The sequence below is a fragment of the Dipodomys ordii genome, unplaced genomic scaffold, assembly GCF_000151885.1.
Source record: "Dipodomys ordii isolate 6190 unplaced genomic scaffold, Dord_2.0 Scaffold8, whole genome shotgun sequence".
NCBI classification, from domain to species: domain Eukaryota; kingdom Metazoa; phylum Chordata; class Mammalia; order Rodentia; family Heteromyidae; genus Dipodomys; species Dipodomys ordii.
In genome coordinates this window covers 17,731,175-17,747,117 of record NW_012267224.1, presented here as the reverse complement: position 1 = coordinate 17,747,117, position 15,943 = coordinate 17,731,175, and the positions used below count along the sequence as shown (strand labels likewise).

General features: G+C 40.2%; 2 protein-coding genes across 10 annotated transcripts in view; both read right to left on the bottom strand.

Annotated features, from left to right (window-relative positions):
- Positions 1-15,943, bottom strand: part of Tbc1d1 (TBC1 (tre-2/USP6, BUB2, cdc16) domain family, member 1) — a 180,648-nt gene that overhangs the window by 41,141 nt on the left and 123,564 nt on the right. The gene's annotated exons all lie outside the window — the stretch shown is intronic.
- Positions 4,665-4,841, bottom strand: LOC105980136 (60S ribosomal protein L39-like). The gene has a single exon (XM_013008882.1). The coding sequence runs from the start codon at positions 4,839-4,841 to the stop codon at positions 4,665-4,667; it is 177 nt and encodes a 58-aa protein (XP_012864336.1).

Sequence of the window (15,943 nt, the reverse complement as noted above, 5' to 3'; positions counted from 1 at the left end):
CCACTTCTGGCTTTTTTCTTATGTGGTGCTGAGGAATTGAACCCAGGGCCTCATGCATGCAAGGCAAGCGCTCTACCACTGAGCCACCTTCCCAGCCCATGAGTACATTTCTTATCAAGCATTATTGCCTCCTCCTTTGTTTCCCCTTTGCATCTCTTTCCATGCCCCCCCCCTCGGCCCCATGCCAAAGTTGTAAAGTTCATTTTTCGACATAACATCTTGTACATCTCATTGTTGTAATGGGTCCACCTGTATCCCCATTTAAACACTTTGTTTTTTTCCTACCCCTCCACAAATTATACCAACATCAAATACAGTGAAAACAGGGGTTATACCATGGGGAGGAACATACAAAGAAATCATCTTATAAATATGTTAGAAACAATAGCAAGAAAGAAAAAACATTTGCATCTTTAACTTGGGGTTTATTTCGCCTAACATCAACTTATCTGACTGTTTCTGCTTGTTTCAGACATATACTAGTTATTGCAAATAAAGGAAACCATGGGACCTATGTTTCTTTGGGCCTGGGTTAATTCACTTAATTTTTTTAAGTGGCATTTATCAGTTATACCAGGGGAGATTTCATTATTACATGGAATACATGTTTACACACTATTCCAGTTTATCTCCCATATACACACTCCCTGATCAGATTCACGTTTTAATTTTCATTGCAATAAACTATGTCTGAGCCATAAATATGAGATAAACGATACATCAAATAGTAACAAATGCTTCAATAGTTGAGGAAATGTCTTTCTTTTAAAGTGTAATACTTTTAATCTCCCAAAGTTATTTAATAAACTGTATTAATAGTACTAGCAAATAATCACTGGAAGCTAAGTTTGTAAAGTCATTTATTTAGCACAACTACCCTAAGATGTGGGTATTATTTTAAAAGAAATAAAACTACCTAAGATGTAGGTCGTATTTATTTTAAAAGAAACTAAACTGAGACACAGGGAGTTGAAGTACTTTGGTCACTGTCACACAATTAAGAAGCAGCAGGACCAGGATTGGAACCCAAGCAGTCTGTTTTGATATGTATTCTTACTGTGTAATATAGCTAGCTATTCTTTTTTTTTTTTTCTTGCCAGTCATGGTGCCTGAACTCTGGGCCTGGGCATTGTCCCTCAGCAATTCAGCTCAAGGCTAGTGCTCTACCACTTGAGCCACAGAGCCACTTCCAGCTTTTTCTGCTTATGTAGTACTGAGGAATTGAACCCAGGGCCTCATGCATGCAAGGCAAGCACTCTACCACTGAGTCACCTTCCCAGCCCTATACCTAGCTATTCTGAAAGAGCAAAACATACTTAATAGATAATAATGGTATATTAGCAGATCCTCTCTCCCAAGTGCTGAACATTGTGCCAAGTGTTCATACAGTCAATCTTAGTTAATCCTGACCACTACAGAAGACAGGTAACAGCCTGAAAAGGAAACTGGGTCTTAGATAGTTTATGTAACTTGACCAAGACAGTAAAGTGAATGAATAAATGAAAAGGGGCATGAGAATTCTAAGTTGTATCTGTCTTACTCAGAAGCCTATCTGCTTCCCACGAGGTATCATTTCAATTCAACTGTTCACTATGTAATTCAGTTTTTAATGTCTGTGTATTTGTTTAAATCTCTATACAGCTCACGAATATATACCTCTCTCTCCTGAGTAAGCTATGATTCTGCACACTGTTGTCATAACTCACAAATACCTTACAGGCATGTACAGAGGACATCTTATCAACTCCCTGTGATCTAGCTACAAGGAACAGCAGAGGATCCTATGCAACCTCATAGCACCCAACACATTCTTGGGAACTTCTCTGTAAACTGAATCTTTTGTAAATAAAGCATGGTCTTTTCCACGCAGGACACACACACACACACACACACACACGCATGCACGCACACGCACGCGTGCCCACACACACACACTTCCTCAGTTTTTACTTATAACCACCCAAATACAACCTACATTCTCTTCCAGCTAATACTCCCAACACAATCACACACTGAGATAATTGACAGCATCGACTGTTCACTATTTTTCCTAAAGTTGGAAAGGTTTTCCTGCTATAAACTACATGAGGTAAAGTATTCATTAAGGGCAAGAAAAATACTAGAAACACACGAAAACTATATATACTCCACTGTAAAACCCAAGGCTAGAACCTGGCTGTCAGGTCAAGAAAGGGTTGTTCAGCACTGAGCACAGATCCCAGCACCTGAACCCAGAGGAGCTGATATATACTTTTTGTACAAAAGTAAATAGGTACAGGGGTTTAGGATGCTGTTAATTCATTTAGTTCCTAAATTTATAATGATCTTCTTGTTTTTTAATAATTTATTATTAAGGTATTGAACAAAGGGGCTACAATTTTATAAGTCAGATAATGAGTACAATTCTTCTTAGACAATGTTACCCCTTCCTTCACTTTACCCAGCTTCCCTATCCTGTTCTTGCCTACAAGTTGCACGGTTCATTTTTTATATAGTATATATTAAATATCATGGCTGCATTTGTTTACCTGTCTTCCTCCATTTCTATGCCCCCCTTTGTCCTCCCTAAAAAGACAAAACAAACAACGATAACAAAAAGAACATGCTTCCATTTCCTGGAATTCATTTTGATAAACAGTATTTTAGATGTTCAGAGGAGTTTTACGCCTTTGAGTTTTCCCTAAGAGTATTCTCCTTTAGTCTGTTTGTATGTGAATGCCTAGAGTCCCATGTAGGTTATCACATCCAGTTGTATTTTAGATCTAGCTTTCACTTATCTCTCTAAGTTTGGCTTACTTCACTTAACGTGATTTGTTATAGGCCCATCCACCTTCCTACAAATGACACAATATTATTCTAATGAATGAGTAAAATTCCATTATGTTTAGGTACATTTTTTTTAAAATTAACTCATCTGCTGGGCTGTTTTTTGTAACTTGGGTATTGTGAATAGTACAGCAATGAACATGGATGTGCAAGTGTCTTCACTGTATCCTGACTTGTAATGTCTTAGGTAGATGTCCAAACAATAAAATCTTTATGTTTAAAGAAAAATAATGCATATCTATTCTGATACGAGTAAAATATGGAAAAATATTCTCCTGCAAAACATGTAGAAAATATCAACCCCTTCAACTACTCTCTGCCAATAAAAACCACACTGTCTGGAAGCTGATGAAAAATACCAGTCTTTACTTTCATATTCATAGAATTAGATCTAAAAGAATACAGCTTTACTGGGTAAAGAGAATTCTGATGCTTAATACACAAATGCCTCCCTAATGTTCTCTACTTCACTTTTCTGTGTCTTATTGTTAATCATTACTTTCAGTTTGTTGAGCTGTAAATACTTAAAATTTGCCTTTACTGGACCCAAGAATTAACTAAAAACAGGAGAAAAGCTTGGCATCTGTCTCTACTTTGTATGTATCTCTGCTCTAAGCCATTCATTCTCTCTGGAGTCACTTTGAAATTACCTTGGAATCCAGGAAGGGTGAGACTAATCTGAACATCTTTATGACAAGGGATGCAAAATTACCCCTAAATAATAAAAGAGCTTTCTCAAGACAGACCACCCATCAGGCAACGATGACTTTAATTTATTCTGACCAGTGGCGACAGCAATAACTTCTCTAGACTCCCTCATCTCCAAATATGGACTGAAATAATGGCCAATCGAGACCATAGTTTGTACAGGAATATTTAATAAGCATACATACCTCTTTCCTTCAGCCTCCATTTATATCCCAAATGGGGTACAAATCTTTATGTTTTGAAGATAGGCTGAAGACATGTTCAAGTGCTGCCTTCCCATGGCTGCACTCTGCCATGTCATAAACCTCCTCTCTACCTTTCTCCATGTCTCTGCTTGGCATATATAGGAAGATGACTGGACTTGACCTGTGGAACTCCAGGAGTTTGGGTGTTGGGTTTGGTTTCAGAGCTACAGGTCTGAAAAAAAATAAGCTGGTCTGATTCTCTTAAGATCCCCATGAGACCGATGATATTGCACCCTTTTATAAAAGCCCAAATAACTGAGGTGCAGTGAGATTCTGTAAATTGGCCAAGGTCACACTCCCAGGAAGTCAGAGCCATAATCTGAAACAAGAAATACTTTCCTCCAAAGTGAAAAATGCCTACCCATGCTTCTCCACTTTCTACATACACAAGCCTAACATGGGACTCTTGCTAAATAAATTGCAGATTCTGGCTCAGTATGGCTAAAGGGAGGCCGGAGTCTGTATTTCCATTAGGCTCCCAGAGATGGCTGCTACCGCTGGTTTTGGAAGCTGAGTAGCAAGTGGTACACCACATTTCTACAGTCCTTGCCCTCATGTAGCCCTATGAATTGACTTAATCAAGTCAGCTTTTCTTTCCTTCCCAGCTACCACTGTGAGCACAGTGCAGGCGTCTGCATAGTCAGCCCTCATCACTATGCCAGAGCTGATCCCAGACACTATCATGGCTTCAGGGCCAGAACATAAAGGATTACAAAGATGAATTCTTTTTTTTCAATGTAATGTTTATTACATGCTTATTACTGTGCCCATTATTAAAATAACCAAAGAAAAATCAATTTAAAAATGCCCAACTATCAGTCCAGGCAGTACTGACATTTCAGCTTGACATTTCAGCATAAATATGTGGGCATCTGAAGCAATTCCTTACAGAACCAGCTTGGTTCTCCTCCAGTGTCTTCTCTTGGAGTTGTACCTGATTTTGGTACCAGTTTTCATGCAAATCCACTGGGGAATGGGGCGATTTTGCTTTTGTTTCTTGGCCAGAAACCGCTTGATTCTGAAAGTCTTGTGAGAAGACATAATGAGCAGCTCAGTAACCATGATAGCAAACAAAAGCTCTACAAAGAGGAATTCTAACTCTACCTTTGAATGAACTAAATTAAAGCTGGCCTACTGCAAAGGCCATTAAATAAAGCCAAAATTGACATCAAGGTTTACAACTTCAGCACGACTGACATTTAGGGCTGGATAATTGTTGTTGTTGTTGTTAGAGGAAACACTGCAAAAGGTTTCATAGCATCCCTGGGCCATACCCACAAGATGACAACAGCATTGCCTACCACCCAGTAATAACAGGAAGAAGGTGCCTCCAGAAAGTATTACAGGAATGTTGCCTAGGAAGGAGGGACGAATGACCCGCAGTGAGAACCCAGATTCAGAGCAAAACGAAGAAAGAAAAAAAATCACTCTTTCTACCAAACCCTGTGATGGGATAAAAATAGATCCTTTCCACCCTGATTTATTTAATGTGGTAAAAATTACTGATTGTAGGGTTTATAATTAACCACAAAAATTTTAAATATTACCTTTTGTTCATATTAAGAATAGCCTGGTTACAAAATAGTTTAGTAATTTATAAATGAGAATAGTTGAGATATGTTTGTTCTAAATTTGGCCTAGCTAAGTTAGTCCAAGTGGGCGGCTTTCTTATCAATGGAAAAAGATCCGGCTTTAGGACAAGGCTATATATAGTGTTTTGCTCAGTCTTCTTTCACATGTGTAAGTGTTTGAGTGTAGTTCTTGGAGATGTGAATTTCCATACATAGAGCTTAAGGAGATGGACAGAGTGGGGGAATAAAAGGAAAATGTTGGGTAGTTGTGAGCTGAGATTCTGTTCTCATCAACATTTAGGCATTGTTTTAATGTGGATCATTCCTAAGTTAATCATTCTAGTATTCACTGGGTCCCTTACACATGCCCAGCAATGTAGGAGATCTCAGAAGAGCTACTGTCACACTCACAGGGATCTGGCTTCTTCTGTATTCTTGTTGAGATGACTGCCCAAGGTCAATATGGAAAAGCACAACTTAGCAGATGGAGGCTGGGATCAGGGCTGCGCTATCACTGGAGAAGACTATTGGTACCCCTTTGTATAAACTTATGGCCTTTTTGGGTTCCAGTTCCTCTGTGCAAAATGTGAAAGAATGATATTCACCTCTAACTGCCTGGCTGTGGAGACCACAGGCACTGACAAGCATATTAATAGTCTAAAAAGTAACAAAACTAAAGGACTGTGATACCATGCTAGTGCAGGATTAGACTGTACTTTTCTGACATCTTCTATAATGACAGGATGTGGAGTGCTTAAATTATGTCGACTTTCAGAAAATAACATCCCACGGGTTCTAAGAATTTTAAATGCAGTCATCAGTCAGGGCCCTCCGAGACAATTGCCTCCATTTAAATCATTGCTGTGACATTCCCAATAGAGCTGTAAATATGATCTGTGCTGGAGAGCTGATATTTTAGATGCCAAATTATTCTCCAAATCTGCACTGTATTCTCCTTTATCTCTTCGTGCAAATGTGCAGGAAAAAATATGACATTACTTCAGCTGTGAGCATTATTAGTACTGAGCTATAAAGGGTGAGAAAAAAACATGCAAACCATCTCCTACTTGGCTAGTATCTGGCTCTCTAAAGTACAGCACAGGGCTTTCTGGTACTTTTACAAACATGGACACTTTTCAAATTTTCAGTGCTGGTTCTCTTTCTTTCCTAAATATGACACGAAGTCATACACTAAATGCCTATCAGAACAGGAATGTTAGGGGGAGAAAAAACAAAGCAAGAGATCTTTATTCTCCAGTTTTCTAGGTTTTTCCCCCCTAAGTTTTAGTACACATAGAACATTTTATAATTCATTCCTTGCCTCAAGAAAAATCCTGAACTCCCAAGCACAAAGAATAAGAAATTCAAAACAAAATTCATTTGTTCTAAAACCTGTTTTAACATGAGCAGATTTTGCAAACAAGAAGAAACTAAGCATTAAAGTCTGCAGAGAAGAGTGTACACCAATAGAGATTAACATCTGCAGCATCTGTTATCAACAGCTGAAGAAAATGTCTTTAAACATGGGTGTTTTGCTTTTTTGTTTTTTAAACAGGGGCTTGGGAAGGGTGCAAAAAATAGAGGGAAGAAGGTTAAACCAAAGCAGCCATAATATACAGTATACACTATGTGAAAAATGAACTATGCAACTTGTGGGCAGGGAAGGGAGGTGGAAACCAGGGGTGAGAGAAGGGGTGATGCTGTCCAAAAAGAAATGTATTCATCCCTCCCCCACAGTATAACTCCTGCTTTCACTGTATTTGATGGTGGTATAATTTGTGGATAATTTGTGGAGGGGAAGGGGAAAAATAAGTCGTTTAAATAAGGATACAGGTAGACCCGTTGCAACAATGAGAAGTACAAGTTGTCATGTCGAAAACTAACTTTACAACTTTGGTGGGGAGGGGGAAGGGGCGGGGAGGATTGGGTCGGGGGGTGGGGGGAGGATGGGAAGGGATGGGAAGGGGAAACAAAGGAGGAGGCTACAATGCTTGATAAGAAATGTACTCATTATCTTGCCCATGTAATTGTAACCCCTCTGTACAGTATTTTCACAATAAAAAATAAAAATTAAAAAAGGAAATGCATTCATTACTTACTTATGAAATGGTAATCTCTCTATACAACATCTTAATAATAACAAAAAATTATATTAAAAAACTGAAATGACCATATAGATTTAATGCTGTCAAACGACTTCAGCTCTACTACAGCAGGCAGGAGAGGTCAGAAGGACAGAGCTTTCAGTGCTCCCTGCCATGCCCGGGCCTAATACACAAGGAACACTCACAAGTAAACCATTAATTTATCTAACACTATCCCAGAACTTCTTGAGATGTTTTACAGGAAATAATACAAAGGAAAAAAATTACAATTTTCTACAGTTAACATAACAAACTGGTTCCAAGAAAATATTTTTTAAAAAGTCTATCTGGCAAAAAAAATGTACTTTTAAAGTTCTTGCCACCTTCAAAGAATGTTGCTAGAAATCCAGGTATGAATAAGATAAAAAGTCCCTAGAATTTCAACTGGGTGACTGAACTATATGACTTCTAGAATAAAAGAAATATAAAGGAAGTGTTTTAGAAAGATAGATGAATTTCTGCTGTATGTCAGGTTAAGAATACAGGCCTTGGAGCTAGATTCCTGGCTCTACCAAGAACCTGGCTAGAAGCTGAGTGCTGTTGGCTCATGCCTTCAATCCTAGCTACTCACGAAGCTATGTTCTGAGGACAGAGGTTTGAAGCCAGCACAAAGCAGGAAAGTCTGAGACTTTTATCTCCAATTAACCACCAAAAAGCCAGAAGTGGAGCTGTGGCTCAATTGATAAAGTGCTAGCCTGTGAGCAAAATCTAGGCCCTGAGTTCAAAACCAGTACTGGCACAAAAATAGCAATTTTAAAAGAATCTAACAGGTCACTTGATCACTCTCTCAGTTCCTTCAGCTGCAAAATTTGCATAATATTGCTTATCTACTAGGGTTAACATTAAATAGGTAAGTAGAGGGAGACTGGCACATAATAATTCAATAAAACAACTACCATTCTTTTCTTGTTTTTATTTTTTCGGTCAGTCATGGGGCTTGAACTCAGGGCCTGGGCATTGTTCCTGAGCTCTTTTACTCAAGGCTAGTGCTCTACCACTTTGAGCCACAATTCTATTTCCAGTTTTCTGGTGGTTAATTGGAGATAAGTGTCTCACAGACTTTCCTGCCTAGGCTGGCTTTGAACCACAAAAATTCTTAGATCTCAGCCTCTGAGTAGTGAGAATTATAGGCATGAGCCACCAGAGCCTGGGTCAAACACCATTCTTATCTTCTTCATCATCACTATTTTTGGAAAACGGAAGCAGTATCTGAAGAACAGGTAAAAGTCAGACAGGTGGGCATGATGGGAGCCATTTACCATTAGTAAATGGACCAGTATGAGTACATATACTGGTAAGATCAACTCATCATTGTTAAGGATCCAAGTTGGCTTATTCCCAGATGGAACTCATGTGAAAACAACAGGGTTAGGGGAGCCTAGGTAAAAGGCCTTGAATACCTGGCCAATCTCTTTATTAATTAGTAGGAAATTTAAGAGCTTGGAAGAATAAGTATTAAGGGAAATTGCTTTCATATACATTTTTAGTTCTGGAAGAATATGTTGGTCACTAGGGTGTATGTAGCTCCTGAGGATCAAACAAATGAAAAGTCATTATAAAACAATGTGAACAGTGCTTATTGAAAAGCTTCATATAGAGAATACAGCCAAATTCTGCCTGAGATGAGAGCAATGGGAAGTGACAGGATGTAATGACGAGGCAGGCAACCCCCAAACTAGTCACCCAGATTACTAAGTTCCAAGGCCGTGTGAGGACTGTAAGAGAGGAGGAAGCCAAAAGCCAAAAGTTAGGACAACAGCCTAATGGAGAAGCAGGGAAAATGAATGAAGCTAGGAAGTCAGGAAGGTGGGGAAAAGACCAAGAGGCTCTTCTAAAAGAAGACGCAAATAGCCAACATCCTGGGAACTCCATCAATCAGTGCACACACTGGCTTTCTCCCTTCCCATCTGAGCTCACCAACAAAGAAATAAGGCACCAAGAGCTTTATGTCTCCACAGTGGTAGAAGGCTGTGGCTATAAACCTGAGGTCTACAGAAGTTTAAGGGAGAAGAAAGAAGCAAAGCAAGCCATGGACAAAACACGTGATAAAATTATCCTTCAAAACAAATGCCTGAGTTTCTGAATCTATAAGAGAAATAATACACTTGTTGAGGCTTAAAGTCAGGACTCAGTTCTTCATTTAAATAAGCCAGACTTGGTGGGGCATTACTATAGTCCCAACACTTGGAAAGCAGAGGTAGAAAGATTACAAGTTTGGGGCTAGCTTGAGACAGAGGATGGGAGGAGCATAAAGAGAGAGACTGGAATGAAGAAAGGAAAGAAAGTGAGGGAGCGAGGGAGGGAGGAAGAAGGAAGGAAGGAAGGAAAGAAGGAAGGAAGGAAGGAAGGAAGGAAGGAAGGAAGGAAGGAAGGAAGGAAGGAAGGAAGGAAGGAGTTGTGTCAGCACCTGTGCTATGTAAGACCTCCATCCTGGCACAGGTGCTGGAGAAGTAAACCATCACTTGCCACTAAGTTTTGTGCCGGAGAGCCAGGGAGCAGGAACCACATGGAATTTTCCTGACTGGTGCCCATACTTGGACTTGAGAGTTTGTTCGGAGGTTCCAGCAGGGAAGTACTTATATACCCTTGACCAAAGAATGGTTCTTCCTCTTTTGGGGATAGAGCACACAGCTTTTGGGAAGAATACACATATAGTGGTGAGGGAAGAAGGGGACATCTACCTAGCTAGCCAGACCAGCCAAATCATCTCTGGTGATCTATGGAGTGACAGATGTCACAGCCAAATCACCCTCAGCCCAATGATCCTATCATCCTTCTAAGACTCCCTAGAGATAAGATCATATCTCATTCAATACCATCATTAACGTGCACGTTATATGACTACTGGTCAAACCTCTTGTTTGTAATTTATCATGGGCACAGCAATATAGAGGCCCAGTCCACAGAAGGTAGGCCAAAAATACAGTCTACAGGAGTGGTCCCCACACTACCACCGGCAAACAGCTGCCATGCCCCAGGAGCTGCTCAGAAACTCCATGTTGGCCTCACTTCTCTAGAGATGCTAAATCACAAATTCTACAGTCTGATTTTGCAGAACTAGAAATTCTAATGCCCACTAAAGTTTAGAAGATATGTGGCTTCTGGCACTTAGCACTTTTTCTGCCATTGGCTTTAGCTATAAATTTATCTTATTGGTGGTGCCACATTATATGAGATTATGACACTACAGAAAAGTTACTACATTTTATTGTTTTGTAGTGCGAAGCATCTACTGTGCATAGTAGGCAAGCACTCAACTACAGAGCTAAATAAATACTTTGCCCTTTGGGTATCTTTTAAATAAATGAACAATTAAGCAATGACTCCACCCATCGTGATGACATGACCATTCAATAAATTATATAAGTGTATCTTGCTTTCTAAATACTGGCCAAATCACTTATCTTTGTCAATTGTTTGAACTAAAATTAATGCCATTTTCTTAAGAAATGTATTTGGAAAGTGGCCTCTCTCTGGTGACCCAGGTCAACCACCCACACTAATCTAGCAGTAATAAATTTCCTTCCAGAAATCTTTCAGATCTGTACATAAATAGTCAGAGACACTGACCCTGGTGAGTCACTCAGCACAAACAGAAAAAAAAATATACTACTAAAACCTAGGATTTCTCAACCCATGTTATTTAGCCACCTGCAGAAAAGCAGCTTGTTTACAGTGCCCCTACGGGTGTGCCTCCTCTCCAGACCTGCCTCCAAAAAACCAGGACACTTCCTGGCTGCCACACTCTGCCAAGAAAGGCATTTTTGCTTCTCACTCTCTACTGAGTCATGGTGAAAAAGATAGCAGGGAGGAAAGCAACTTCCTCACCCTGGAACCTCCTCCACCATAGCACAAGGCATTATGAAGGCCAGAACTGGACTTGGAAAGAGTACAATGACTGCATTTTGTGAAGGGAAGCTTTCAAACTAGACCTCAGGAAGCTGTCTGCAAGGTCCATGCCAGGGGCCAGAGGAGAGTGGGGAACAAAACTGTCATAGGTTGGGCTGCTTCATCTAAGCCTAATCATTGCCTAAATACCAAACAATATGAACTAGGGCTGAGCAAGGAGAAAATAACACATTCAGTCCATAGCAGGAGCAAGTATCATTCTGAACTACTCCTCTGTTGTATTTTGGCAACCAATATGATTCACTGTTCTACAGGGCCTATGCAACTGACTTGGAAAAAATTCAGTTAGTAGGTAAGAAGAAAAGTTTTTAAAGTACAAGTAACACGGTTCTATATGACCAAAAGGAAGAAGATGATCTTAAGTCTTGATTGGCTGGCAAAATTCTTTTTTGAAGGGGGATGAGAAACTGGTGGCTAAAGACAGAGATCTGCTTGAGTAAAGGCATTATATACTTTAGGTCAGAGCTGTCCTTAGTAGAATAGTATGTTAGGTAGGTTGTTAGCACACAAACTAATCTGTACTGCTATACAGCAACTCTTGGATTAGTTGTCATTCAATTTTAAGGCAGGTCTTGGGCTACCTATCTATCTTTCATCCCATTTCTTCACTTCTAGCCTGCATCCTTGCCAGGGCAGGACAATCTGACTTACTCCACTGTTTAGGTTAGGATGCTTCTTTCAATATAACCTGACCCTGGCACCCACCCAGGCAGATGCTTAACTAATGCATGCTTCCAAGTGCCTAGATGATCATGGAGGGCAAGGCCAATGGTTGAACATCTGTATAACAGCAGAGGAAAAGACAAGTCTGCTGATTCAAGACATAAGAGTATCACAGGCTTTTATTTTTTGCTGGTCGTGGGGCTTGAACTCTGGGCTTGAGCACTGTCCCTCAGCTCTTGAGCTCAAGGCTAGTACTCTGCCACTTGAGCCACAGTGCCACTTCCAGTTTTCTGAGTGGTTTAATGGAGATAGGAATCTCATGGACTTTCCTGCCCAGGCTGGCTTTGAGCCATGATCCTCAAATCTCAGCCTCCTGAGTAGCTAGGATTGCAGGCATGAGCCACCGGCACCTGGCTTTTTATATAAACTCAAAATACAACCAGGGTAAAATAAATAAATAAAGATATTGTTCCTTTTACACACTTGTAATATAAACGAGTGGATTTCAAGTATTTAATTTGTACTTAAATAATATTGCTAAGCTTAGAGTAGAAAAGGATTACTTATCCTAATAAACTTGTGATCCCCAAATTATTATCCTATACATTAATGAAATAAACAAATAAAAGACCAGCTATGGTGGCTTACACCAAGGCCAGCCCAGTCAAAAAGATGAGAATCCCTCCCATCACAATGAAAAAGCTGGGCATGGTAGGTGCATGCCTGTTGTTCCAGCTACAAAGGAAGTATAAGTAGGAGAATTTGTGTGACCCCTTGGGAAGTGTAGCTGAGTGCATGGAGAATGACTGGTTCCAGCAGAAAACCACTGGTTGTGTGAGTGATAATCCTATGTCTAAGTAAAGCCACAGCATTTTAAGTGTCTGACCTTCTACAGTAATCCTGTCAAAAGATAGGAGGAATGCCTTTATGTATTTATCTTACTGCTCCCTGACATCTTGTTGATCTACCTTTTAGAATGTACCTTTCTGATATGTTCCCATAATTCCTTTAACCTGGACCCAGAATAATCTGCCCTTATAAAAGCAGAGACTGGGGAAGGCATGATCATTTTCACCATGTCTGTCAGCTCATTCCTGGACCCACACTGTTATTAAAAGACCATGAAATAGCCAGGCGCTGGTGGCTCACGTTTACAATCCTAGTTACTCAGGAGGCTGAGATCTGAGGATCGTGGTTTGAAGCCAGATCAGGTAGAAAAGTCCCCATAAGGACTCTTATCTCCAATAAACTACTCAAAAAAGCTGTAAGTGGCACTGTGGCTCAAGTGGTAGAGCACTAGCCTTGAGCACAAAGAGGCTCAGGGACAGCACCCAGCCCTGAGTTTAAGCTCCAGAAGTCTGTGAGACTCTTATCTCCAATAAAAATCACCAGAAAACTGGAAGTGGCGCTGTAGCTCAAGTGGTAGAGTGCTGGCCTTGAGCTGAAGAGCTGAGGGACAGCGCCCAGGCCTAGAGTTCAAGCCCCACGACCGACAAAAAAATAAATAAATAAATAAATAAATAAATAAATAAAAGATTATGAGATGACACTGTATTGGCATTTCTTCATCTGTCACCCCATTATCTGCCAGATGAAACTACAATAGTCCAGGCCAGCCTGGGCAAAAACACAATATCCTGCCTGAAAGGGGATATTATGTATGGCTCAAGTGGTACAGTGTCTGCCTAAGCAAGTGTGAAACCCTAAGTTCAACTCCAGTACTACCAACATCAACAGAAAACAACAACAAATACTGCCCTTCAGGTAGGTTAAGTCACATATTACAGCAGAAACATTCAGTTTAAAATCCTGAACTTTGTTCTATCATGATCCTAACATTTCCCCATCCTTTTCCCTTGATCTTGGTACTTGTATCCTTTATTTCACTTTTACTCTCCTTTAGCTACCATCAAATCCTCTTTCATCCCAATACCTGCTACAATGTTCTGTATACAATTGTGCATTCATTTTATCAGTATGTTAAGTAACAGTAACTCTTACTTTATCATGTCAAGGCAAAGATTATATATTACATGCAAATCTTGAGGCATCCATTAAAAACTACATAGTGTGCGTTGATAATGTTATACAAAGACTGTTAAAAGGAGTAGAAGTATACTTCAGTGGTAGAACACCTTCTCAGCATGTTCGAAACCCTAGGCTTAATCACGAGCACCATTTAAAAAAAAAGAGAGGAAGTGGCGCTGTAGCTCAAGTGGTAGAGCGCTTGCCTTGAGCTGAAGAGCTGAGGGACAGTGCTCAGGCCCAGAGTTCAAGCCCCACGACCGACAAAAAAAAAAAGAAATCAAAGGTCAAAAAAAAAGAGAGACAAGACTGCTTTACAAAAACAAAACAAAAATCCACAACTATAAGTGGGAGAAAAAACAGTTGTTGTGGCATTGAAGTCTGAAATATAGGGCTTCCGGTAGAAGTCATGGAACAGGGCAAGGTAGGGAGCGGAACACTGTGGAAGGAGACGGAATAAAGAGGAGTCCAACAGCTTCCATTATGAGTGTCGTATCACTGCATTAGCACAAATGGCAATCTTTAAGAGAAGCCCAATTTTTCCCTCTCTGATCCAGAGAAACTGTATCTATATATGTACTTTTTTTCTGGTTCTCATATTTGAATTCAGGACCTCAAGCTCTTGCTCAGCTTTTTTGTTCAAGGTTATCCCTTTATGCCACTTGAGCTATATCTCTAGTTCAGCATTTTCCTGATTAATTGAAGATGAAGTCTCAATAGACTTCTGCCTGAGCTACCTTCAAACCGTGATCCTCCAGACCTCACACTTGTGAGTAGCATGAGTCACTGGCATCTGGCTAAAATGTGTATTGTTTAAGAGAAAGTTATCTATAATTCCAATTCCCAAAGATAAGTACTCAATAAATATAGGATTTCCTCTCTGATCTTGTATAGATTTTCACTGTACATTTTAAAAGAGGTTTCCCTTCTGTGTTCTATATTTTGGTAGCATTACACTGTGCATGCCTCCCTGTTTCATAAATACTGTGTGTGTGTGTGTGTGTATGTGTGTATACACTAATGCTTAAACTCTAAGTAAGAACCTTGGCTCTCACTTAGCTTTATCCACTCAAGGAGGATGCTCTACCACTTGAGCCACATTTCCACTTCTGTTTTTTTGCTGGTTAACTGGAGATAAAAGTCTCTCAAGATTTGTCTGCCTAGGCTGGCTTTGGGACCTGGATCCTCAGATCACAGCCTCCTGAGTAGGGAAGATTTATGGGTGAGAGCCACTAGTGCCCAACTCATAAATACTTCTTGAGAATCATAATGAACACAGAGTCTGAAGCATCTAAGCATATCCAAGTAGGAGCAAAGCAGAGAAGGAGGTGAATCAGGACCTTGACTCACACAAAGAGGTCAGAGTGCATCATGAATGCTCCAGATCACTCATCTCCACAGAGGGGCACTGAAAGCTTTTCAAGTGAAAATAATAGAAAAGGAGCAGATTTATATCACAGCCCATGCTAGACAATTAGTAGGAACTGCTGAGAAAGGACAGAAGCGGGTGCCATTATAAGGAACTTAGGCAAATGCAAACATGTAGCACACGACCAATAAAAGTGTCAAAAAAGATCAAAGCATGTTCAGGTAACCCTAGAAGTCATAAGAAATCTTGCCTGGGTTGTTGCTCACACAGTACAGTCCTGGAGTGGAATTCAGTGCCTTCCGGCTGGTGAGGGACTGAATAAAGAGTCAGCTAGAAACCCTGCCCTCCTCCAACATCCCTCAACTCCCACACATCTGTGACCGCAAGTGCAACCCCACCCATCCATTACACAATGCTTATCTAGATGGAATCTGAGGTCAGAATCCATGAAAGGAAGCCTATGACCTAAAGTTAGGAAATTCT